This window comes from Toxoplasma gondii, chromosome IV, assembly GCF_000006565.2.
Source record: "Toxoplasma gondii ME49 chromosome IV, whole genome shotgun sequence".
Taxonomy (NCBI): Eukaryota; Apicomplexa; class Conoidasida; order Eucoccidiorida; family Sarcocystidae; genus Toxoplasma; species Toxoplasma gondii.
The window spans coordinates 598,375-620,753 of NC_031471.1; the positions used below are offsets into that span (position 1 = coordinate 598,375).

Below are 22,379 nucleotides of genomic sequence, written 5' to 3' on the forward strand. Positions count from 1 at the left end.
ACGCGCGTTTCGTGTGCGCGCTTCTGATGTTTCGAAGAAGTAAAGGAGCATTTCTGGATTTCTTCAAAGAGCTTGAAGCCGCTGCTTCCCTGGCGATGACAAGGACAAGTGTCTCTTGGTGTCTCTTCCGACAGAGACGCACAGATCTGACGCGTCGAAAAAACACAGTGAAACCTCTTGCACCCGTTTGGGAACGGACGCCTCTCTGCCTTTTCTCTCGTCGGATGACACAAACGACTCAAGGAACACAGAAACGTGACGTTGTTGCTGAAAGTCGCGACCTTTTAGTCTCTGTCTTTCCAGTGACGCAGCCCCGAGGGAGACTCCCCGACGCGCTTCTTTTCCTCTTCAGCACCTGCATCTCCGCTGAAAGGCTGTAGCCTCTTGGATACGAAGAACATCCTTCGTGGTTCTTCAAGGTTCCTTCTTTTCCTCTCTTCTCTGCAGGCGTTTTCTTCTCTCAGGATCCATTTTTCAGTTTTATGCAATGCATGCGCCATGTCCATCGGGTCTGGCATCTCTTACACCTCTTTAACCTGCGTCCTCGTCTCCTCTCTGCCTCCCGCGTCCTTCTCTTCATTCTCTGTTTTCCCCTTTTTCCTGGCTTTGCTCCTCTCTCCCTGTCGCTCCACCTCTCTCCCCTGTCGCTCCACCTCTCTCCCTGTCCTTCTCGCGTTCTTCTCGAATCTCTCTTCTTCGCTTCCTCTTCTTTCTGTTTCTCTTCTTTCTGTTAATCTCCCTCCTTTCTACCTCTCTTGCGTGGCATCCAGTTTCCTTTTCTTCTTCACCTCTCTCACTTTGAAGATCTCTCTTGCTGCGCCTCCGATGTTCCGGTCCTTCTCTGCGCTGTTAATCTCTCTCCCTTTGCAATTCTCTCTCCACCTCCGCGAAGAAGTCATCGTCGCCTGCGAAGGCGGCAGCCTCCTTCTTCTCACACCCGTCGCCTCGCATCCTGTCTCGTGCGAGCGTCACACCGTTTCCTCGGCTTATCGTCGAAGACAGAGAAGCCGCGGAAGTCGAACCACAAACCGCAGCGAGCGACGCGCTTCCTCCAGAAGAGGAAAGCTGCTTGCGAGTTGACGCCGCGCCAGAGGCAAACGACGCCGTCGACCGAGACGAGTTGTGGGAGACAGCTGAGGCCTCTCCGTGAAGTGCACTCGAGTTTCCAGATGCAGGAACAGCAGCAGGAGACGGGAGAGAAGTCGAAGGAGAGACGCGAGGAGGAGATGGTCTCGGGCAACCGAAGGAAGAGAAAGACGGCTGCGTCGGCGCGGCAGGGCCGCGAGAAGAACTCGAGAGACCGACAGCGTCCCAGCAGTCGACCGAGATTTCTTCGTCGTCTTCGACTGAAAAAACAAACAGGAAAGAAAGACACAGGTTCATTCGCCTCAGACGCAGTAAAAGAAGAGCGACAACGGGCAACGAGAAGTCAGAATGCCGCAAAAGAAGTTCTCAAGCAGCAAGAAGACACACAGAGCGCCTGAAGCATGCGGGAAAAACAGATGGAAATGGTGCATGCACTCAAGCCGTTTAGGAGACAAAGGAACGCCGACGAATGACAGATCTGTGACTGCTTGCAAAAAACATAAGCGACGGCCACTACAAACACTTTAGATTCCGAGATCGTCTGAGGAGACCACTACGCATGCAGAATTCTATCTACTTGTCAAGTCACGATACAGACAAATCTACATGTCTACACAAAAGAATTACGTATACACAGACACACACGCGCAGTAAGATAAATACATAGAGATAAGCGTGTATCGATACGCATATTCAAAGCGGCATACATCTTTATATATATATATATATATATATGCAGATATATGTATATATATATATATATATATGCATACATGGTGAGGGATAAATGGGCGTGTCTATCTATTAGTACATGCCCAAATATATACATATATATATATATATACACGTATTTATAATTATGGAGTGGAATTTAGAGCCGTGTATTTATGGGGGAGAAATTGCCTTACCCCACGCATTGATGGTATCAGCGGCGTCGTGGAAGGCCTTGTCGTCTGCGAGAGTGAGAGTGGCTTCCCTTGTGCCAAGTCCTGCCCCCCCAGAAGGCTTTCCTCTCGCTGCATCCAGAGCCAGAGAAGAAGTCGAGACGCGAGAAGAAAAGGCAGCAGAAGCTGCGACAGACTTGGGAGGCTCCGACGGAGGCGGCGGGCGCTGAGGTGGATTTGGAAACGAAGAGGCGGAGGAGAAAGAAGACGCAGAAGAATAAGGAGCAAGCGCAGAGGAGGAAGAAGGGGAAGGAGAGGGACTGGCTCGGAAGTCAAGTTTACTTGAGGCGTCGTCTCCTGCGCCTCGAACACTCGCTGAAAGGCAGGGGAAAGAGGAAGGCAAAGGTTCACTCAAACTACACGCGATGAAGGTAGGCAGGTGTATGTACAGCTGAGAGACTCGGATCTCGGGATGTGTACACTGACAGGCCGTCGCAGTTGAGACGAAGAAACGAAAGTGGACAGGCAGAGAGGAACCACTGAACTTCCTTCGCTGCTCTACGGTTACACAACAGAGACCACAGGCACACACTGAAAAAGACATTTGAGGCGCGGCCGACACCCATCTTGATTCTCAGCTGCCTCTGGGGGCGCATGTACACGCAAAAGAGCTACGAAAATCGGTGCATATGGTACAGGAAGTCTGTCTGCAGCTTCAGCTGTACAGATGAGCGCAAGTTTTCAGTGGGACTTGAAAAGAAAGAGAAGCGAAGAGAAAAAGACACTGTCAAAAGGGAAAAGCATTCGTACCGAGGGAGGCCTTCATCGTTTTAGCCATTGCGCCGAACCAGCCGCTGTCTGAGGCTGGCAGCGTCGCACCCCCACTGTTCGCGTCTTGGGGATTTGCATGCGTCGGAAGAGAGTCCCGAAGGTCTCCTCTTCCCGCTGAAAAAGGAGAGACGGAACAACGAAAGAAATGAGACACAGACGCAGGCCGGTGCGGAAATCGAGCAGAAAAAAGAAAGCAGAGAGAGGCCAGGAATAGGAGAGAGAGAGAGCTGAAGAGGGGGGAAGCAAGGACTCAGAGCACAGAGGAACGCACGGAGAAAGAGGGACGAGAGAGAGATGTGAAAAGAGGGAGGAAGAACGGCGAGCATGCAAAGATGCAGAAATCTGAACGAAGGAGACTGACCTCGAGTGGCGTTTCTTTCCTTGACTTTATTCTCCACCGCGACAACGATTTGCTTCAGAGTCTCCACCGCCATATCAGAGACAGACAAATCTTCTTCGTCGAGAGTCGCCACCCCCACCCCCGCAAGCAGGGACTGGACGAGCGCATGCAGAGGAAAGAGACCCAGGCAGTGACTCACAGACTGCAGAAACCGCAAAGGAGACAAGAAATCCGAGAAAAAGAAAGATAGGATAGGAAAAGAATTGGAAGAAAAAACGAAGAAGAGAGAACAAGAAACGAGCAAGAACAAGCCGCAGAGGGAACGTTCAAAACAGAGGAAGACGAAAAGAATACGACAGACAAACGGGTGAGCTCGCGAGGAGAGGCACCGCAAATACAAGTTAAACACAGCGGCGAAAGGGAGGAAGAAGGAAACGAAAAGATACAAGAAAAACACAACACTACAGCTCTTTCTCTCCCACTGCATCACTGCTTCCTCTCCATGTCTCTTATCATCTAAACGCGTCCTCGTATCTAACTACGGATGTATATGCATGCTTGCATATATATATATATATATATATATGCATACATTCATAAATCGATGCATGGGCATAAATAGGCATATGAACATAGACAGATAAAGAGATAATCGCAAAAAACAGAATAGCCAGGCAGATCGAACAACACTGTTACATATATGCATACATATATATTTTCGACGTGGATAAGCCGTGAACGCGTCTGTCTATGCATGTGGATGTTTCGACACTCCGAGTCACGAGTTACATCACTCTTCTGGTTTTGATTCTTTTTTTATGCCGCTCTTAGAAGCACGCGTGTTCTCCCTGCCTTTTCTTCGTCGGTTTCTCCTCTGGAAAGGAGGATTTCTGCGAGAGAAAAATGAAAGTCCTTGCCTGGAGTGCTGCCTGGCGGCAAGGCGAGAAGCTGTCCTTGAGAGAGGAGAGGAAAATCTGTTGAAGCAGCTGAAGAAACGAACGCAAATAGACCGGAAGAAGGAGACGCCTTTTGACTTCAAAACGTCGTGCGCCGAAAGAACGGCGACGCTTCGTCCATGCAGTCTGCAAAGTGAGAAAAGAAATGCCACTGCTTCTCCCGACAGGAAGTCTCAGAAAGTTGTCACCCCTCTCTCTCGAGATGAGTAGCACGCCTCCCCCGGTGGAACTCTCGAGCTTCTTCTAGAGAGACTCCAGGAAAAAAACCTGACGCTCAAGTGAATGACATCAATCCGCGTCTCTGGTCTGTCGCAGGTTCGGTAGGATGTCCGGACATGCTGCGCATGCAATCCAGACCCTGCTGCTCCACGACGCGAGGAAGGAGCGGCTTTCCAGAAAAGAAACGCGAGCAACACAAGGGGTGGACCGCGAACAAGCGTTCAGGAAAAGAAGGAACGGCAAACAGGCAAGAGACTGGAAACCACACAATGCATGTAGATGTCTCTGCTTGAAGGCCCTTCCTTGCCATTCTTTTTTCTGTTTTTTTGCTCGACCTGGAGAAGACGATCAGGATGCTTCTTGAAGAGAGGAACCGTCTGAGGCAGACACGCAATCTTCGCTGCGCAAATGCATGCGTTGGTGCGAATAAGTCCCTCTTCGTCTCCCGTCAGGCGCAGCAGCTGGTCGAGGCAAGTCTGCAGCTGAAACGAACGAGAAAAACAAAATCAACTCGAAAGATCGAAAAAGCGAAGTCTTGTGGAGGAACACGCGCGGCACAAAGAAACAGAAAACCAGGGGGGGAAGACTCTCGAGCAAGAACGAGATTCGAAGTAAAACAGCGTTGGAGATACAACTAAACACGGAGAGATCACTACAAACGGATGCAAACGAAGATAGACAGAGACACAGAACGATATACATATTCATCCAATACGAAGGGGATATACGTAAAGATATTCATATATATATATATATATTTATATGTGTAAAGATATGGAAGGAGGCATACAGAGAGAGATGCGACAGATATATTTGTCAAAATACTTATACGTATGTAAATATATATATATATATATATATACTTGTACAAGCAGACGCACAAAGCGGGGTGCAAAGCAAAGAAAGGTAAGCGTATATAAGCAAACACATAGAACAAGAACAGAGCGGTGGTTTTCTCGAGAGAGTGCACTGGATGAAGAGGCGAGAGTGAGGAGAAAAAAAACGGCAGATAAAAAGCCACAGCAAAAGCGACAGGTGACCGAGCAACTCCCCCAGAAGAGAGAAGACGAGACATCAAATCACGATTTTCTTTCGGTCCGTGCTCGCGCAAGCAGTCCTCGAGTCTCCGAGGCATTTCCATCCAGTGTCTTAAGAAAAAAATGAAACTGACTGAAGAACCTCACTGTCTTTCTGTCGTCTCCAATTTTCGCACAGACGAGGACGAGAGATTTGACAGTAGCTTCTCGAATGGCGAGAGCAGAGTCGAGCAAACCGAGCATCAGACTGTCAAAAATTCGTGTGTACAGACACCTCGGCATCAGGGGGTCGAGGACCGGAAAAGAAGTCAACAGCGTGTAGCTGCAGACAAGACAGAAGAATCCAAAACTCTTCCACTGAAACGCTTGCCCTCTCAGAGCTTTCAAACGCACTCAAGGACAAGGACCACGTGAAACAAGTTGCATAAAAAAGCTGATATTCTTTTCTCCTCTCCGAATGTTAATACATGCTCACATAAAAAACATATTATATATATATATATATTACATACATACATACATACATACACCTATCAATACTCCTATACCGGTGTTGAAACTATTCACGCATTCACACATAAAAGTATAGATATACACACAAATGTGTATATGTTCTCAGCTCTCTTTACCTAAACCTTCATATATATATATATATATATGCCTATATACCTTTTACTATGTATACATATATATATATATATATAGATTGAGACATAGATAGCTAGATAGGTGTGCCGAGTTGTGACATGTTTGACTCACCGAATCGCTCTGTCACTGGATTTAAAGAGTTTTTCGAGGACATTTCGTAGCCGTTGGACTTGCACAGATTCGCGTTCTTTTTCGGGATTTATTCCAGACGCAACCAAGGCGACGCAGCCGACGACGGCGGGAACCAAGCTGCTTGCAACGCATGCGCCGTCGCCGTGACTCGCCAGCTCTGGAGCAAAGCTTCGGGATACACTGGGATCAAGAAGTTTGAGGAGTTCGGGGAGAATCTGTTGTTCCTGAACAGCGCGCGGGAGGGGAGACTCGCCGCTCGCTTCTCCCGGCCCGTTGGGTACAGGCGCCTGAAGCATTCGGGGGAGTTCTTGCTCGAAGAACGTTTCTTTCTCGTACGCGCCTTTCACGTGGACTTCTCGGAGAAAGAGCAAACAGCTGCAGGTGCAACTCGAGTTGAAGAAGGCGTCGCTCTTCAACAGATCGGAGAGAAAACGTGGAGACGGCGAACTACGCAGCAGGCGGTCCACGAGCTGTCTAGACGTCGCAGACAGCAGCGGCGCTTGCGCAGACACTGACGAAGCGGAGAGATCGAAGAGACTCCCAAACGAACTCCCGTAGCTTGCATTGGTGAATCGTGTGAGCGACGAAGAAAAACAAGAGCTGGACGGCGCGGGCGGAGACATGCCAGACAACGTCGCGTAGGTCCAAACCACCACGGAAGCCAACCCCCACCTGAGAGAAGAGAAAGAGAACGCAAACACACAACAGGTGAAAAAACGGCAAACACACAAGTCACACAGCACACACGTCCCTTCTACTCACCAATCTAGATAACTAAATATATTTATATAAATATATAAATATATCGACTTCTGTCTCTCTCGTGCGGATAGTATATATATATATATATAAATGCATCAATACATCCATACATGTTCACCATTAGCTCTCTATCTACATCTGTGTGCACCGATGCATATACGGATATCGTTGGGAAGCTGCAAGCAGATTTGTATCTCGTTTTCACAGGAAATCGGGAGTGTTTCGCTGGCTCACGCGGTGTCTGGACACTCGGAAATCGAAGATTTCGGAAGCTGCGTTTCCCTTGCTTACCAGTCGATCCACTGAGCAGGGAGGCCAGGAGGCACACGCTCCGGCGGCTGCCAGCCCTGGAGGGCAGCGGCGCTGCGCCGAGCGTCGCCAATCAGCGCCGCTGGCGGCGACGTCGCGGGTCGCACGAGTTCCATGCATGCGAGACGCCAACTTCCTAAAGTGCGGAGATGCATGCAAGCAAAAGGGGGAGAGAAGAAAGCGAGCGTTTGAGTCAGCTACAGGAGAGGCAAGAAAAAACAGACAGCACGCAGTGTACCGGCGAGAAGGAGAGGAGAAGAAAGCTCTTATGTATGTCACGTGGATCGGGGGTAATCGAGACGAGAAAGCGCCCTCACCAAAGAAGAAGGCCTCGAACTCCCCGCAGGGGAGCTATAAGCGCACATGTGAGCATGCATGCGTACGGACAGACTGACCATGACCAGTTTTTTTCCTGACGTCCCTGCGCCTGAAGGGCACCCATCCGCCTGCCTGTTTTGCCTCGTTTCTACGCATGCGCAGAAGATTTGTGTGTGTTTTCAATTCTTTCGAGGGATAGGCGCGACTGGTAGCCCTAAGCATTTCCTTCCTCCCCTTCTCGCGTTTCCTTCTCTTTGGTTCCTGCTCTTTTTCGTTCCACCCACCGTTGGCGGTGACGAAAACACTGAGGGGGTTGACCAGGCCGTGGAGCAAGTTGCAGGACTCGTGAAGAAACGCGACGGCGCTGGTGACCTGATAGATGCCCCAGACGACGTCGGCGACGCATGCAGCGGCGGCGGCTTCTCGCTCGGCTTCCGCGAGCCTTCTCTCTTTCGCGTTTCGCTCTTCGTCTCCGTCCCTCGCCTCAGTGACCCCGTTGCCAGCCGGGTGTGCGCCCTGTTGCATGCGCCCCGCGGACCGCGCCTCGCGGCTCGGCTGTCTGCCCAGCAGAAGGGGCAGTGGCCAGCACTGCTCTGTCACGACGTAGAGCGCAGACTCGCTTTCGTAGGTTTCGAGAGTTTTGAGGACGTCGGGGTGCAGCAGCGTCTTTGCGCGCTGCAAGTGGCTGCGGCCAGCAGGCACATCGGAAGGAAACTGGACAGCTCCCGTCGACTGCTTCGCGTCGGACTTCTTCTTCAAAAGGAACAGAGAAGCTGGCAAGCCGTCGCTCTTTCGCGTGCAAGTGAAGAGGAGAAAGCCGCAAGACAGAGCGAACGGCAGGGGAACCTCTTCGCCCACGACGAAGCCGAACGAGGAGGGGAGGTCCCCCCATTTTCCTCCGAAACGACCCAGCAGCGACTGAAGCATTCGGAAAAGAGACAGAGAACAGAGCTTCGCCGACTTCGGCCTGCGCAGGACCCTTGCGTCTCTCTGCCTAGACGAACAGTGACGGATTTGTGCCCGTTTTTTCTCCAGAGAGGGAAACGAAAGACAAGATAAATCCACCTTGCAAGCAGAAAGAGGTGCGAGCGCCAGATCTGCCTTCGAAACGGCGCTGAGCGAGGCAAGAGGCGGGACAAGGCCTCTCTGTGTGTGCTGTTGCACTCTGTTGTTTTCGCGTCGTTTTCTTTTTACCGGAGCTGTGTTGCAAATGAAGACACACCGATGCCAGCGGGACCGGACGAAGTTGGGGACTAGTGGAGCTCTGCTTTCTCGCAGACAAAAGACCGCCCACCTCCAGTCCGCCAAGAGACTACGCGAGGCGAAGGAGAGCCGTCTTTCACGAGGTGAGAAAAAAAGGGAGAGACGTGAGCAATGAGGTACACAGAAAAAAGAGATTCAGATACAGCCGGATGAGGAAGGAATCGCACTGCGGGGCGGTTCGAGGGCATGCAGAAGTCCAGTGTGGTGGCGCCGCAGTCTGCAGTCAAAAGAACTCAGCTGTGTGTACATCTCACAACTGGGGTAACACTGCGGACATCGTCGTCCTGCAGCGTCTCCGTTTACTTCGCGAGAAGAGGTGAAGAGAGAAAAAGAGAAGAAAGGAAGGACAGAGAAGAGAAAGGAGTGGCAGAGAACAGCAGAAAAAGAGGAAGACGAGGTAGAGAGGGTCGAAAGGCAAAGCGAGAAAGAGGAGAAACGGAAGACAGAGGGAAAGTGGAACGGCGTTCGCAGAGAGACGACTAGGAGAAACAGTAGCACTGAGAAAGAGAGAAGACGACTTGGAGAGAAATGAGGAAAGGGAGAGAGAATGAATACCGGGACAGGGAGGAAAGACACGAAGAAGCGAACCTGCCGCTGGGGTTCCCTTTTGCACAAGCGGCACAGACTAGAGCGTTCTCACAGAAGAGATCCAGAGAGGACATCATAGAAGAAGGAGAGAGGAGAAGCAGAGACTGAGGAGTGGAGAGATTCAACGCATGTGAAAGTAAACTTGAGGGAAAATGCCCTGCGTTTTTCTTTCTTTGCACTGTCTTGTTTGGACATGGTCACAACGCACTCAAGACACCTCTCCCTCGGCAGGCGGGAGGATGCGAACTCTACAGACGAACGACCGCGAGGAAAAGGAAGACATTTCTTCTTCTCCAGGCTACTTGAGAGAAGAGAGAAGACTGGCGGGAGCCCTGGCAAGAAGGACAACTCAGTTGCATGCAGAGGACACAGACAGGCTCGCAGAACGCGGGCACATAAATGGAGGAAAGTGAATCTCTGCATTCCAGCAAAGATCCCTGACCGCAGCGAGCGACCTTGGCCAGAGAAAAAAAGTATTTCGAGCGAAAGAAGAAATCCCAGAAAGAAAAGGGTGAAGACCTTCTGGGCGCAGCTGAACGAGAAGACAAAAGCCGCTTTTCTCTGCATGCACGCTGGGTAGCTGCAACAAGCTGGAGCTGACGTCGGCGTGCGGCAACCGTTAGAAAACCAGACGGGGAAACGCGCCTGAAAAGAAAGAAGACCTGTCCTATGTTTCTTTCGAAAGGATCGTCTTTCTTTTATCTTTGCGTGGATTCATTGTGAGGTCGAGGACCCGACACAGCAGAGCCTCGTGGAAGGATTTCTCAGCCGCGGTCCGCGTGTCAAAAAGCAAGACTTGCCTTTCCTTATCTCCGAGGAACTCGAGATGGACTCCGAGTTCGCGCAGTGTTCACGCTTCACCACCCTACTGTTGTCAGGGCATCAGATTCTACACTATGTGCGACCTTTAACTATAGCGCAGGAAGAACACTGGTTGCAGAGAGCATCTGTCTGGGGGCCTTTTTGCTAGAACAGAGGACTTCCTCGACCTCACACTTTATTACAGCAACTGACTGCCCTGTACATACACCCCAGGGGATCACCGAGTTTCGGTCGTTTCCTGCGCTTTTCCGGACGAGAGCAGCTAGGCTGTTGCTCTTCCCCGTCGGCGCAGCGATGCACGCAGTTCTTTCGCAGGAAACCGAACAGAAGAAGCCTGACGAAAAGGGAGATGCAGGAACTTCTCGGTTTTCTCCTGTGCGTGGCACTTTTGTCTTTTTCAGTGAGAGACGCAGACACGCCTTGCAAGCGTTCCAAGGACTCAGGGCAGAAGCAGGTCACTGTTTCACTCTTTAAAATCTCTCCGTAGAACCCCCAAAAGAAAAAACTTGCTTCTTGAAAGACGTCTCATCAGACTGGCACAGAGGAAGCTGCTCCACGAGCTGTATTCTGCACCTGCACTCGCGAAAGAGCGATTTCTGTGTGGAACTTCATGCGTAAACACGAAGGATGTTTTCAGGTGATTCGATTCGCGACGAAGACGCTGGTGCTTCAACAACGCAAGACGACTATAAGCAACAGCTGTTGCTGTTACTTCTTCGGATATCAGGGATTCAGCGTCGCTTGTCTGAATCCGGCTGGGTCATTCCCCTACAGCATCAGGCGTCACTCTCAGCACAGAGTCGATCTGTCCCTGACGGGATTGACAGCGAGAACAGACACGCAAGAATTTTTTTGACATCTCTTTCGATGGACTAAGTGTCCCATGCCTTCTCTGTCGTCTTTCTAAAGGACGTGAGCAAAGCACGCAGAGAGGGAGACGAACAACAGGGACGAGAAACGTGACTCTCTGTCTAGAAACAAGGCCTCGAACAGGCTGGAAAGACAAGCGAGAAAGTGAACCACACCGTTTCGGTTCCATGCCGTCCATTTGCCTCAATGACTCTGGAAGTGAAGGCGCCTTCCATTGTGCGTTTGAGGACTCACCCATCATTTCCCCCCTACAAATCGACCCAGGACTCTGAAGCTTAACTTGAAGGCCCAGAAAGACAGAAAACAAAGTGCTCGGGCAAGCAAAAATATATCTGTGCACACATTTCTACGCATATGTGTATGCACATGTATACCAACCCAGTATGTATTTAAACGCGCACATACATACATTTGTAAACAGGTATATAAATACACGAACGCAGTGGTGGACATCTGTGTGGAAGCGTAGAGACTTTTCTAGTTGAGGAAAGTGTTGACCTGAGAGCTGAGGTGCTCTTGACCAGGAGAGACAGGTTGCCTAACTGGCAACTCTCTTTTCCCGCGAGCGGGTGAGTCGAATCTCGCGTTCAAGACCGGGATTTCTCCTAGGAAGCGTTCAAGTGGTCTAAACTGTAGACCCTAATTTGTGAATTCTCCACTCCATGCTCCTGCCCCGTTGGCTTGCATGCACATGGTGGCGTGTGTGTGTGTCGCAAAGCAGAGCGTTAAAAGTGGATTTCCGGGAGAAAGAGGCGTCCTCCTCGTTGTGTCGAAGCGCCGGTTCCTCTGTGAAAGTGCCTTTCCCAGCGCGAGAGGCGTTTTCCGCTCTCGCAAGAGGTGCATGCACTTGTGGAAGGACAGCCAGAAAGGGAAGACGAACCTGGCGATGAAACGAGAGATACCGTGGGCAGAGACCCCGGGGGGGCATCCTGCAGGTTGAAGCACTGCATCAGGGCCTTGTACAGAGCGGAAGTCGCGGACCCCAATGTTCTCTCGAGCTCTGCCCGATCCAGAAAAGCAACGTAGAAACATCTTTCGTTTCAACACGGCCTCTCTCCACGAACAACTGTGGACGTGTAAAGAAACACCTGCATATCCTTCCCGTCCTAACCACCTTCACACAGGTCTCTAAAGAGACTTATACATGTATATATATATATATACAAACCTATACGAAATACAGATACGTATACATATATATAAATATATATAAATATATATGTATGTGGATCGGAGCGGGCGTTCTGTACGAACTCAGTGCCAGAGGTGTATGTGTGATGAAAGCGCGTCCTTTTCCCTGTGTTTTTTTCTCTTCCCTCCTGCGTGTGTGCATGCGTCTGAGTGCAAACCTCCGACCTTTCTCCACGCACACAGACTGTGCAGCTGATGTCATCGCCCTCTGTCCTCTCTGCTCGAGCTTTGATCTGTATGTTTTTGACACCGGCTTTTGGGGGACTTTGAGACTCATTTGCACCAATGCATTCTGAGTTTGCACGCCGTCTCCCACCAAACGAACGCGACCTCCGATTTCCTCTCTGAGACAGGACGCTTTACCTCCTTTTTCAGAACAGCATCGACACTACGAGCTCGGCACCCAGCTTGGATCCGGAAGGTCTCTGTGTACCGGATCGAAGCTCTAGTGCGTGGTTCTCGATCACCCTGTTGGATCTGCGTGTTTCTGTACCAACCGTCGTTGAGAATCGGAAGTCACATCCCTGCAGCACCTTCTTTTCAAGGCTTACCTTGGTGAGCATTCTCCACGCTCGTCACTCCGGGGTCGATCGTGATGCTGAATTTCCACTGTTTCAGAGCTTCGTGCCACCCGTCCGTCTGCGCGAGAGCCTCCCGCGACAGCTGAAGAGTCTGCTCCCAGAAGCAAACGAAATGGAGGTTCAGCCAGGAACCTCGAGGCCGCTTCCACGGTGCTAAGCAGCAGAACACTGTGTCTTCAACTCAAGGAAAATCGATCCACTTGCGGCTAAGACGGCTAAAACTGCTGGATTTCGAGGTCTTATCGGTAGTCGAATTCGCTGGGAAGCTGTCGCCACGAGCACCGTTGGATGTGTATGAGCAGAGAACCGTTTCGGTCGTGAGGTGTAAGAGGGGAGATTTGCTCGCCAAAGCGATACTCCATCGCCACTCCGAGATGCCCAGACGAGTGAGTTTTGCTTGTTCTGGATTTTGGTGTCTTCGTTGTGAATTTATCTTTTCCCTCGATACTCCTCACGGGAAGGCGTTGATCTCACGTCTTTTCGCTTGTGGGAACTAAGGGTGGGTGTCTTTTCCCCCAAAAGTCTTTTCGCGTCTGCTTTCGCGCGCTTCCAGGTTTCCTCTGTTTCGCCTTGTGCACTTGTACGCTTCCGCGCTTCGTTGAAGTACATCTCCCCTTTCTCCCTCTGCTTCTTTTCTTCCTCTCGCATTCTTTACGGGCCTTCCTTTCTGTTCTTCCCGTCTCTAGTTTCCTCCGTTTCGTCCCCGTTTTCCGTCTGTCTTCATCTCTTCTTCCTCTCCTTCTTTCTCTTGCCAGGCTTCTTGACTTACTTTGGCAAGCGTCGCTAGAAGGTCGGGGGCGCAGTACTCAAACTGCGCTGCTCGCTGAGCCTCCGTTCCCAGCGAAACGCCCGCTGGAAGGTTCACCTGGAAGATCTCTGCAGAACGAATTGATTCGCAAGCGCAGCAATACCCGTGCATGCATACAAATACCCGTGCATGCGCATAAACACGAATGCATGCCTGCAAACATACCCGTATGCACGCCACTGCACATGCATGCGCAGAACTGTCACGCGGGAGGCAGTGCAGCTCTCCATATAAAAGTGGGCATTGTGCTGGTGGTGGAGTCTCATGTGAGGTTTCTGGGGAGGAGGCGCGATGTCGTTTTGTCTCCAAATGCGGTTTTTCGTTTTGCACAGCGTCGACAGAGAGAACGGGACTGCTGATGTTTTGTGAAATCTCTTCAGGGGTGAAAGGGGAGGCGCTTAAACTTCCAAGTCGAAGCACGACCTTCGAGTCTAAACATCAACAAAGCGCTTCACCAGTGTTGGTCTCCTCTCTGCTTTCCGGCCATGCACGCGCGAGTGTTCGTGTGCCGATTTAATTCCACTGCCTGTAGAGGCCTACGTCTACGGACAAGTTGTCCACTTCGTTCTTCGGAAACTGAATCAAAAGATCGCTTTACTTGTGCTTCCAGCGCAGGGACGCTCTTCTGTTAGGGGCGGGCAGTCGACGGCGGGATCTATGAATGCTTCTGCATGCTGACAGGAAAAGTCAAAAACCAGCAAAAAGCCAATGCGAGCTCGCCTTTGTCCGACATGCGCGGAAGAGCTTTCTTTTGCCAGTGCTACGCAGCGTAAACCGAGTGCCCGAGGTTTCTTAAATCTACCTGTCCTCCTCAATTTTTCTACGATTCCGGGTGCATGCAAGCCGCAAATTTCTCCAGTAATCAACGAAACAAGAATATGCGCCACATGCCTGAACAAGTCAAGTCCACCCCCCTCCCCCAGCGCGACACTACGGTCACCACGCGCAAACACCAAAATCTCTCTCCATCCTCGTCTCTCTCTGTCGATATACAGGCGAACATGCATGCGCACACACGCTCGAGTCGCCTCCAAACAAAGGCAAGTATATACATATATATATATATATATATACATATATTTATGTATATACATATATATATGTATATATATTTGTGCCTGCCCATACTCTGTCGTAGCTGCATGCATAGATAGGTAGCACAAACATGTCGTGAGAGTAGACAGAGCTGCAAGCATCTTGATGCGTAGAGAGAGGAGCAGGAGAGATGTCCACGTGGTAGGAATCGTCGTTTGAATCCGCGTAGGTTCCTCGTTTTCCTGCGGATTATCCATGGACGAGAGTGAAACATCGGCAAGACAGGGGCCGCACTGTGCCTCACCTGGATCGAACGAGATCTCCTCGCGGTCCTCTGCGAGCACTGTTTGTCGCATGCAGTCCACTCAGACCATGCCGTGACCTGGCAGTGGCAGCCTGAGAGAAAGGCAAAGAAGAAAAGCATCGCAGAAAATCGGGGAACGGTTGAGTTCCACGAATTCGCGGAAAGGAGAGGACTCGGACGACTTCGAGAGAGATCAAGTGCATGCAACTCCTTGCGCTGCGTTCTCAGAGGATGGAGGCCGTCGAACGCCAGGGAAGCCGGTTTTTCTATCTCGCACCTTCCTTGGAGGAACCGACAAAAAGAGGCATCTGCAGTCTGAAGGTTTCCTTGTCTTGTCTATGCAGAGCAACCGATCAGGCTCAATCAAAATACATGTGTCTGTATGTACAGATAGACGAGTGAATACTCACAAACTCATGTTTAACCGATTCCTGGTCAGTGCTTGCCTCTTCGTAAACACAGCCTCTTATGCTCACACGGAGAATGAATCCCCGAGTTTGAAAAGATGTATCTGTGCGTGTATTTAGACGCATGGTTGCCTCACTTTCTAGACACGCAGGAACTTCGAACTGAAGAAGGTGCACAGCTCAGACTTTTGATCGTTGCTGTTTAGTTGCGCGCGCATGCAATACGCCTTCTACGAAGGCTTCGAAGAGGGAATTTCCGCAAAGCCCAGCTGATCGCTCGCGGTTGGGTTTGTGTGTGTTGAGAGCAGGAGAAGGGAGAACAAGCATTGAAAGAGAAATCGAATTTCCTTCTGAATTGCTGCTCACCGTGAGGCGCAAGCCCTGCAAACAAAGAGCATGTTGTCCTGCCTTCGGCGATGTCTTCAAGATCTGGAAATGAAAAACACAGTTCAACGCGCAACGGAAATTGCTTCTTACAACTTCGTTTGACCGGGTATAGCCTCGTGTCTCTCTTTTATAAAAAGAAGGAGGTTGGACAGAACTGTACGTACAATACAGACGTCGCTGTACGCGCGGTCTACCCTGTTCTCAGCGTCTTTGCCTGTGTATTCCATTGCGTAGATGTGTGACAGATTCGGCGTTCCCGCGGAACATGAGCAGACGGAGTGGCGATGATGATCAGTACCACTGTGCTGGAAGCAATCGCATCTGAGACAAGAGTGTTGAATGCTTTTTCTGGGGAGTTTTTCCTCTGGGTTAGACGCCGGCTCAAATCTCCAAGGTCTTTGTTCACCAGATCCAAGTTGCATTGTTCTTCTCATGGCCATTACATTCAGCAAACTGAGCACAGTTGAATCTCGTGTGAACGCTGGTGCAGACATGGGAACATCTGCGCTTCCGTGCTCGGTCGTAAGTTCATAGTAAAGAGCGTGTAGTGTGTACTCCAAGCTTAGCGCAGCTTGCGCTTTGGTTTGCTAAGTGTTTAAAACCTTTTCGTTGTTCGTGGCAGTTGTGCAGTAACAGGATAGTCGCTTTTTACGCTTGAGCACCCATTTCAGCTTATATTTTACAAGCGTCCTTCCTTTTCTTGGCAAGTCCTGTGAGGCCCCTTGGAGGTGAAAGACGTCTCTCTATACACAGTGCTGAAGAACGACCAACGCATACTGCTACATGTCGGCGACTTTTCGAGTTTTTCTCTCCATTTTCGACGTCCCATCGATACACGAGACTCGTTTAAAGAGGAGAGGGACCTGTAAAATGTAAACCTCTTTTGGAGGTGGCAACGCCATCGAGAAAGGTCCGCCAGCCCAGGGGAAGCTCCGATTCCTGTTGTCTCCCCCCCAAAATAACAAACCAACCGACGGGTTCGGTGTATACTCGGATTGCAACTGGAGTTGAACGGAGAGGACAAATGCAACTGGTGTCGCTCGAGAGTGCCGCCCGGCGACTGTGTCTTTTCGGTCTCCACAGTCTCCCAAGCGCCTTCGGCAATTGGGTCCACTTTGATTCTCGTGTGTGTAGCTGGTGAGTTTTCAGTTCCTGAACTATCGCTTGCTCGTCTGGTCGAGATTCAGATGGACTCCTTTGGAAAGAGGAGGCAAGTGCCAGCTTCTTGCCGTCTTCCCTCAAGGGCCTTTTTGTGCGGTTCACGAGAGCGTCGTTGAATCTAGCTGGAAATGCATACTTTTATTCCACTTACTTTCGGCAGAATAGGTGGCAATGTGGTTAGTGTCTTCGTCGCTAGGCATGCACTGAGTTATCAGCTGCGAGAGCGTCGTTGGAGGCCCCTGCAGCGCGGCTCCGATCTCTGCACGTTCACAAAACATGAGGAGGGCGAGACGCTCAAGAGGAAGCAAGGTGGGTCGATGGAGAGGCTTCCGGCGCGAACTGTTTAAAAAAACATTCTTCTCCACACACACGTATACACAGCATAGGAAACGAGCTGGTTGGAAAATATCCAGGATGCTATAAAACAGAACTTCAAGATCTAAATCACATGTCCAGCCGGTAGGATCTATATTCCTCGGAAGATGCTTAGGAAGAATCCTGTCGCAGATATGATTCCTCCCAGTGTGGTGGCACTAGGCACACTGGCGAGCGTATGTACGGCGGGAGGAAGTATGGACTAGCGTTGGAGATGTCAGAGGCTACATCAGTTGCTCAAGAGTGCACGGTCAGGGATCCTTTGTGGCCGCGGTAGACGCCTTTTGACCTGACAACTGTGCCTCGCTTCTTTTGAGAAACTCACTCCGTAACACTTCTTCAGAGAAAAGGTTAGGATCCGCGTCGTACGTTTCCGCAGCACCATTTCCGTCCGGGTAGAGAACAAATTCGACTTTCCAGAAACGGCGTCCTGTAGACAAGTCTGTTCTCATCGAGGATATGGTCGAGCGATCCGCGCCCAGACCAAGGGTCTAGGAGAAACGAAGTCACAAGAAGCGATGCTGCATACGCTGTTCTAGCACGGGCATTCTTCTCTTCCAGAGAGTTATGTGAATGAATTTCCATCAACACCTATCCTAGAAGGTGCCTTTTCAAAAGTCAGCAAAGTTCGAGAACAGTCTCGAGTCGGAATGTGAGGTGTTCAGAAGAGAGCACTTTTAGAGCATTTTTCAGAGTTGAGGAAACCTTAGATTGAGACATAGCTCATGGCAAACGGAGAAGTCGAAAAACCTTCATCATTCGATTTACCACGCACTCATATATGAATGAGAACAACGGGCCTCTGGATAATAAACAGTCACATCCAACACCTGTCCCCAGGAGTGTAGGAACGGTGGTACACAGCATCGAACCTAGCCGGAGGACTTGTGCTCCTTACAACTTCGATTCCATTCTCCCCGTTGCCCTTGTGCGTCCCGCACTGGCCTTGTGTCAGACGAAGACAGGCAGGTGTAGAGGAGGGGGCTAGGCGAGGGAAACCTGGAGTTTTTTAATCTTTGGCTGGAGTTCAGGGGCTCTCCCTACCGTTTCGATTGCTTTTCGTAGGTTGCCGTAGCATGCAGGAAATGTTTCAACGTGATTGTCTGTTAGTCGCTCCGTGGTCGACCGAGCAATGACGAAGGCGCGGCACTCCCCAACGCACTTTCGCCGCTCAACAAGGCCTGGACAAAGAGTCGGGTCTGGTCCGAGAGCCTGCACAACAGCAACAACACTCGCCCTTTGTGCCTCGTTCTGCTCAGAAAAACACTCGCCACAGGCACCGTCGCATTTGGTTTTCGTGTTTCATTTTCCTTCCACATCAACTGCAGAAACTCTCTCAGGATGATTCCTATAAAAACGGTGCGTGCATGCATTCGCATGTATATATGTATATATATATATATAAATGGAGGTATATAGGTATATTGTTCAGTTTCCCTTTATATTCATCCGACAAACCCTCTTTAGGGACATGAAGCGTAAAAACGTGTACGCATGAAGGTGCCTATACAGGAAACGTAGGAATGGATAAAATGAATATGCACATGCCTGTGTATGAACTTTCGCGTGAATAATAAGAAGTTGGAGAGTGAGGCGACAGGCATCCTCCGCAGGCGAATAAGGAGAACCGAGATGTTTCTTGAAGCGGCGCGTTTGCCCTTCAATTCGAATTGGAACGACGCTCACCGTGATGATTCGTCGTCGAGTTGAGTAATCGGAGCTGCAGAGAGAGGGGCATGCTGTCCATTCGGACCATTCAGAAGTTTTGCATTCTTCCACGAGAGTCTCTTTTTCAACAATCAAAAGCTTCTGTTTTGCCGTCAAAGTGGCAAGGAGAATCAACGCGACGACTAAAGCCGCGGCAGTGACGAGGACTCCAATTGTCAAACCTGCGAGGCATGCAGCGCTGAAATGCAACTAACGCTTACTATGAATCTGTGTATTCTAAAAACTAAGTAGTGGGAAGGACTAGACAACTCCGAACAGAGGTTTACCCGCTCTGTTTTGTCTTCTTCTCCGGTGGCTATTTTCATCGGACTCTTTATATTCAAAACACGAAACAGCAGCTCCACTTGCTTACTTACAGACTCTTGAACGCGTACCTCACTCTTACTCATTCATAGCTTACGACGATGCACCGGGTGTCTAGTTTTCACGTTTTCCCACACATCCTGACATGCTGTCGAAATTGTGTCGAATGTCTCCAGATTTATATCCTCAACGATCGTGGTCGATGTGAAGAGCATTGTGGTCCTTCGCCTTTTAACTGTGCGTCGTCGACCTCAGTGTGTTTTCTGTGGGTGTCTTTCATCCCTGTTACTGCAGTGCGTCACTCACTCTTCCTCCGTTTTTGCAGTTTTTTTGTGAGTTCCGACAGAACAGGTTCTGACGTGGAGGACAGGGATTTTAGGTTTGTGATTCCCGATGCATCACTCGACCTCGCATGTGAGCCCCCGCTGGAGCTGACGACTAGCGACTGCAGGGTAGAATCGATCGCTGCTACCGATTCCTTCTCTCTCTGCCGCAGTTGCTGAAAAGTGTGCTGAGTTTCTGTGGCCTCTGAAGTACTCCACGACACATTGTCGGTTTTCGAAGGCTCAGGTGCATCTCGGTAGTCGTGCATAACGCTGCTGAGCGCAGCGACAACGCCTGCCGACTTCGAGTTCTCCTCGTCAGATAGTTCGGTTTCTCCGAAGCGCACAGAGAGCTTGGAAGACCGTCTGCTGACAGTTGAGGACTTCTTTAAGATGGAAAACGCAGAGCTCGAGGGTCGAGCGCCCTGTTCCAGGGGCTCTGCTGCACCGTCACTTTTCCTAGCCTTTTCACTACTGCCTGAGGATACACTCGAAGCTTTCTGGACCGATCCTGCCTCTTCCCCGTCGGAAGCTTCCAGAGAAGCGGGGGTCGAGGCATCCGCGTTGTCACTGGCGTTCTGCGCTTTCGGGAACTTTCTAGAGACCCGAATCGAACCCGCAGAAGCATGCACACTTTCCTGTCCAATTGGTGAGTGTGTTTGTCTCGAAGAACTGTCTGCTTTCTCCTTCCCCTCGCTACCGGCATCCTCGCCGGGATCCGCGGCGTCAAGATCGCATGCAGAGGTGTTCTCATAATTGGAGTCCACCGACTCGTTTTCTCCAGCTTCCCACAAACCCATTGTTAACTAAAGGAAAAAGTTCCGGGGGTGCATTTGTTTGTCTTTCTGCAGATATGTGTAGGTCTGAATTTAGACAGACAAAAATGTGAGCTTGAGTTCGGGTGCTGTAAGATGTCTCCTGCGGTTTTAGAAATCGCGCTTGGGATTCGAGTCAGGGAATTAAGATCTCATGAAGGAAGTGGCTACGGAAGCACCTAGGACAGGTGAATCACAACCATGGATACCCATTGAATCAGTAACGCATATAGTGAGGGCTCACACAAAGAAGGAACACTGAGAGACCGTAGCGAGACGAAATATGCAAGATTCTGCTTGTCTCTGCGTTCTTCACATGCAGAAGGTTCATGGAGGAAGGAGAAAACGAGACGATGAGAACAGATTTTGGGGGGTGGGCTTCTATAAAGTTTTCAGGCGAAGCAAATTCCGGTTTTCTCCCCGGTGGTGTCGAGTCAAACCCAGATACCACTTTCCTTTATTGTCCTCTTTCTGGCCTTCTCTAAACCATGCAGCGTTTGTTCCCTGACTAGAGGGGAAGATTGCTGAACCAGTGTCGAGTGTGACTCTGGGTGGCTCGTATGTATGAGAGTCTAGAAAGGAGAAGTCAGAAAGATGACACCCGTTGTTTCTTGAGTAAATAGAGACTCAAGAGTTTAAACAGCAGCACTGGGTACCGATCTAGTTTATTAGACATACTGGACTGCAGTGAAAAGGGTACCTCGCTTGCTTGAGTACGTGGACCGACAAAAAAACAGTGTTCAGGGGAGACACACATCAAATGGAGGGGTTGGTTGAATGCGGCAAATATGGAAAGTCGCAACCTTCGATTCCGATAATTTCGACTGTTCTTTTTGACGAGAGATGCTTCAGAGTCACCACTGATGGAGCTTTTCTACGCTTTCCGTTTTTCCGGGCAACGCCCACACAATGCACGTCTGTTAAAACACACAGCCTTACACATGTGTTATGAACACAGGACTGCGGTGGCGCTTCGCATTTCAAAACGTCTCCGAGTAAACGGAAGAAACACACGACGAAGAATCGGCAGCTGTGTCGTGGTTGAAAGCACGAATCACCAGACAAATCCTGCTAGAAAATTGATTCTCGTGAAGCAAGCAATCCACGAGATTCTTTCTTTCTAGATCTGCCACTTTGTTCGTGCACGTCGCCAGTGAATCTCTCTCTGCTGCGACGTGGAGCTTAACACGAATAGAACGACACATGTCCTTCTAAAAGGAAACACGTTAACGAAATGCACCTGAAATCGCGTTTGTCTCTCTAGCATGCAGTCTTTCTGAACGAAAATGAGGTTTCTGAGCCCGAAACAGGGTGCACTTCCAGCTATCCAAAATCCTGGACGGTGTCGTGGGACTGAAAGCCCATCTCTCCGGTCCAGATCGAAAGTAGAATCGCTGTGACCTCGTAAAGACGTGGAACCGCCGACTTGTTTGGGATTTTTCTGTTTGCCTTTCTTGTCGATCGAGAGACAAGTACACCAGTTGCTCTTGAGAAAAATCTCACCCCTCACGCGTACCTCACCGCCTTCATCGTTCTCGCAGTTGTGCTGCGTGATCCTCGTCAGATAGAGGAAGCTGCTGATTGTTTTAAAAACGGGCTCGTTGCACTCCCCTGTTCTGCATCCTATCACTTTCTACAATGAGAGCCCCCATCAGGTGTATACTGCGAGCAAAAGCAAAAAGGGCTTGCCAGCATAGGTGGTAAATTGCTTTTCCTGAAAGTTACCCATTGGTTCATGAACGCACCGCACCACGGGAGTTCAAACAGTGGCCGCTTCCCATATTTCATCGAGTTTTTGTCCATGGTAGAAAATTCGAAAACTCCCGAGTATCCCGTTCGAGTCAAACCAAAGTGCCAATGTCTGCAATGGCCAATCGCCTGCATGTCTCCTCTTTG

At 50.1% G+C, this 22,379-nt stretch overlaps 4 protein-coding genes across 4 annotated transcripts; all 4 read right to left on the reverse strand.

The window, feature by feature from the left end:
* Nucleotides 1-201: 201 nt before the first annotated feature.
* Nucleotides 202-9,845, reverse strand: TGME49_320000 (SCY kinase (incomplete catalytic triad)). The gene is made up of 10 exons (XM_018782979.1): nucleotides 7,807-9,845; nucleotides 7,187-7,340; nucleotides 6,113-6,805; nucleotides 5,501-5,675; nucleotides 4,652-4,798; nucleotides 4,059-4,127; nucleotides 3,163-3,343; nucleotides 2,781-2,915; nucleotides 1,995-2,345; nucleotides 202-1,346 (listed from the first exon to the last, which is right to left on the reverse strand). The coding sequence occupies exons 1-10, from the start codon at nucleotides 8,447-8,449 to the stop codon at nucleotides 850-852; spliced, it is 3,045 nt and encodes a 1,014-aa protein (XP_018638052.1). The 5' UTR covers nucleotides 8,450-9,845; the 3' UTR covers nucleotides 202-849.
* Nucleotides 9,846-11,945: 2,100 nt separating this feature from the next.
* On the reverse strand, nucleotides 11,946-18,392 carry TGME49_319992 (hypothetical protein; the record flags this gene model as incomplete). Its single annotated transcript, XM_018782978.1, has 8 exons — nucleotides 11,946-12,065; nucleotides 12,808-13,713; nucleotides 14,244-14,319; nucleotides 14,985-15,076; nucleotides 15,758-15,820; nucleotides 17,091-17,198; nucleotides 17,640-17,744; nucleotides 18,359-18,392. 7 exons carry the CDS (start codon nucleotides 18,390-18,392, stop codon nucleotides 13,520-13,522), a joined length of 672 nt encoding a protein of 223 aa, XP_018638051.1. The 3' UTR covers nucleotides 11,946-12,065; nucleotides 12,808-13,519.
* A 28-nt stretch (nucleotides 18,393-18,420) lies between these two features.
* On the reverse strand, nucleotides 18,421-19,560 carry TGME49_319988 (hypothetical protein; the record flags this gene model as incomplete). The annotated part of the gene is made up of 3 exons (XM_018782977.1): nucleotides 18,421-18,526; nucleotides 19,068-19,203; nucleotides 19,491-19,560. 3 exons carry the CDS (start codon nucleotides 19,558-19,560, stop codon nucleotides 18,421-18,423), a joined length of 312 nt encoding a protein of 103 aa, XP_018638050.1.
* Nucleotides 19,561-19,643: 83 nt separating this feature from the next.
* On the reverse strand, nucleotides 19,644-20,468 carry TGME49_319980 (hypothetical protein; the record flags this gene model as incomplete). Its single annotated transcript, XM_002369824.1, has 1 exon — nucleotides 19,644-20,468. The coding sequence occupies one exon, from the start codon at nucleotides 20,466-20,468 to the stop codon at nucleotides 19,644-19,646; it is 825 nt and encodes a 274-aa protein (XP_002369865.1).
* Nucleotides 20,469-22,379: the final 1,911 nt, after the last annotated feature.

Excerpts from the sequence above, each read along its gene's own strand:
- TGME49_320000 (XM_018782979.1), bottom strand. The coding sequence starts at position 8,449 with ATGCTTCAGTCGCTGCTGGGTCGTTTCGGAGGAAAATGGGGGGACCTC. Across the intron at positions 5,676-6,112 it reads TCCAGTGACAGAGCGATTCG|CTACACGCTGTTGACTTCTT; the intron begins GTGAGTCAAACA and ends TCTTGTCTGCAG. Across the intron at positions 4,128-4,651 it reads ATCCTGATCGTCTTCTCCAG|CTGCTTCAACAGATTTTCCT; the intron begins GTCGAGCAAAAA and ends TCGTTTCTTCAG.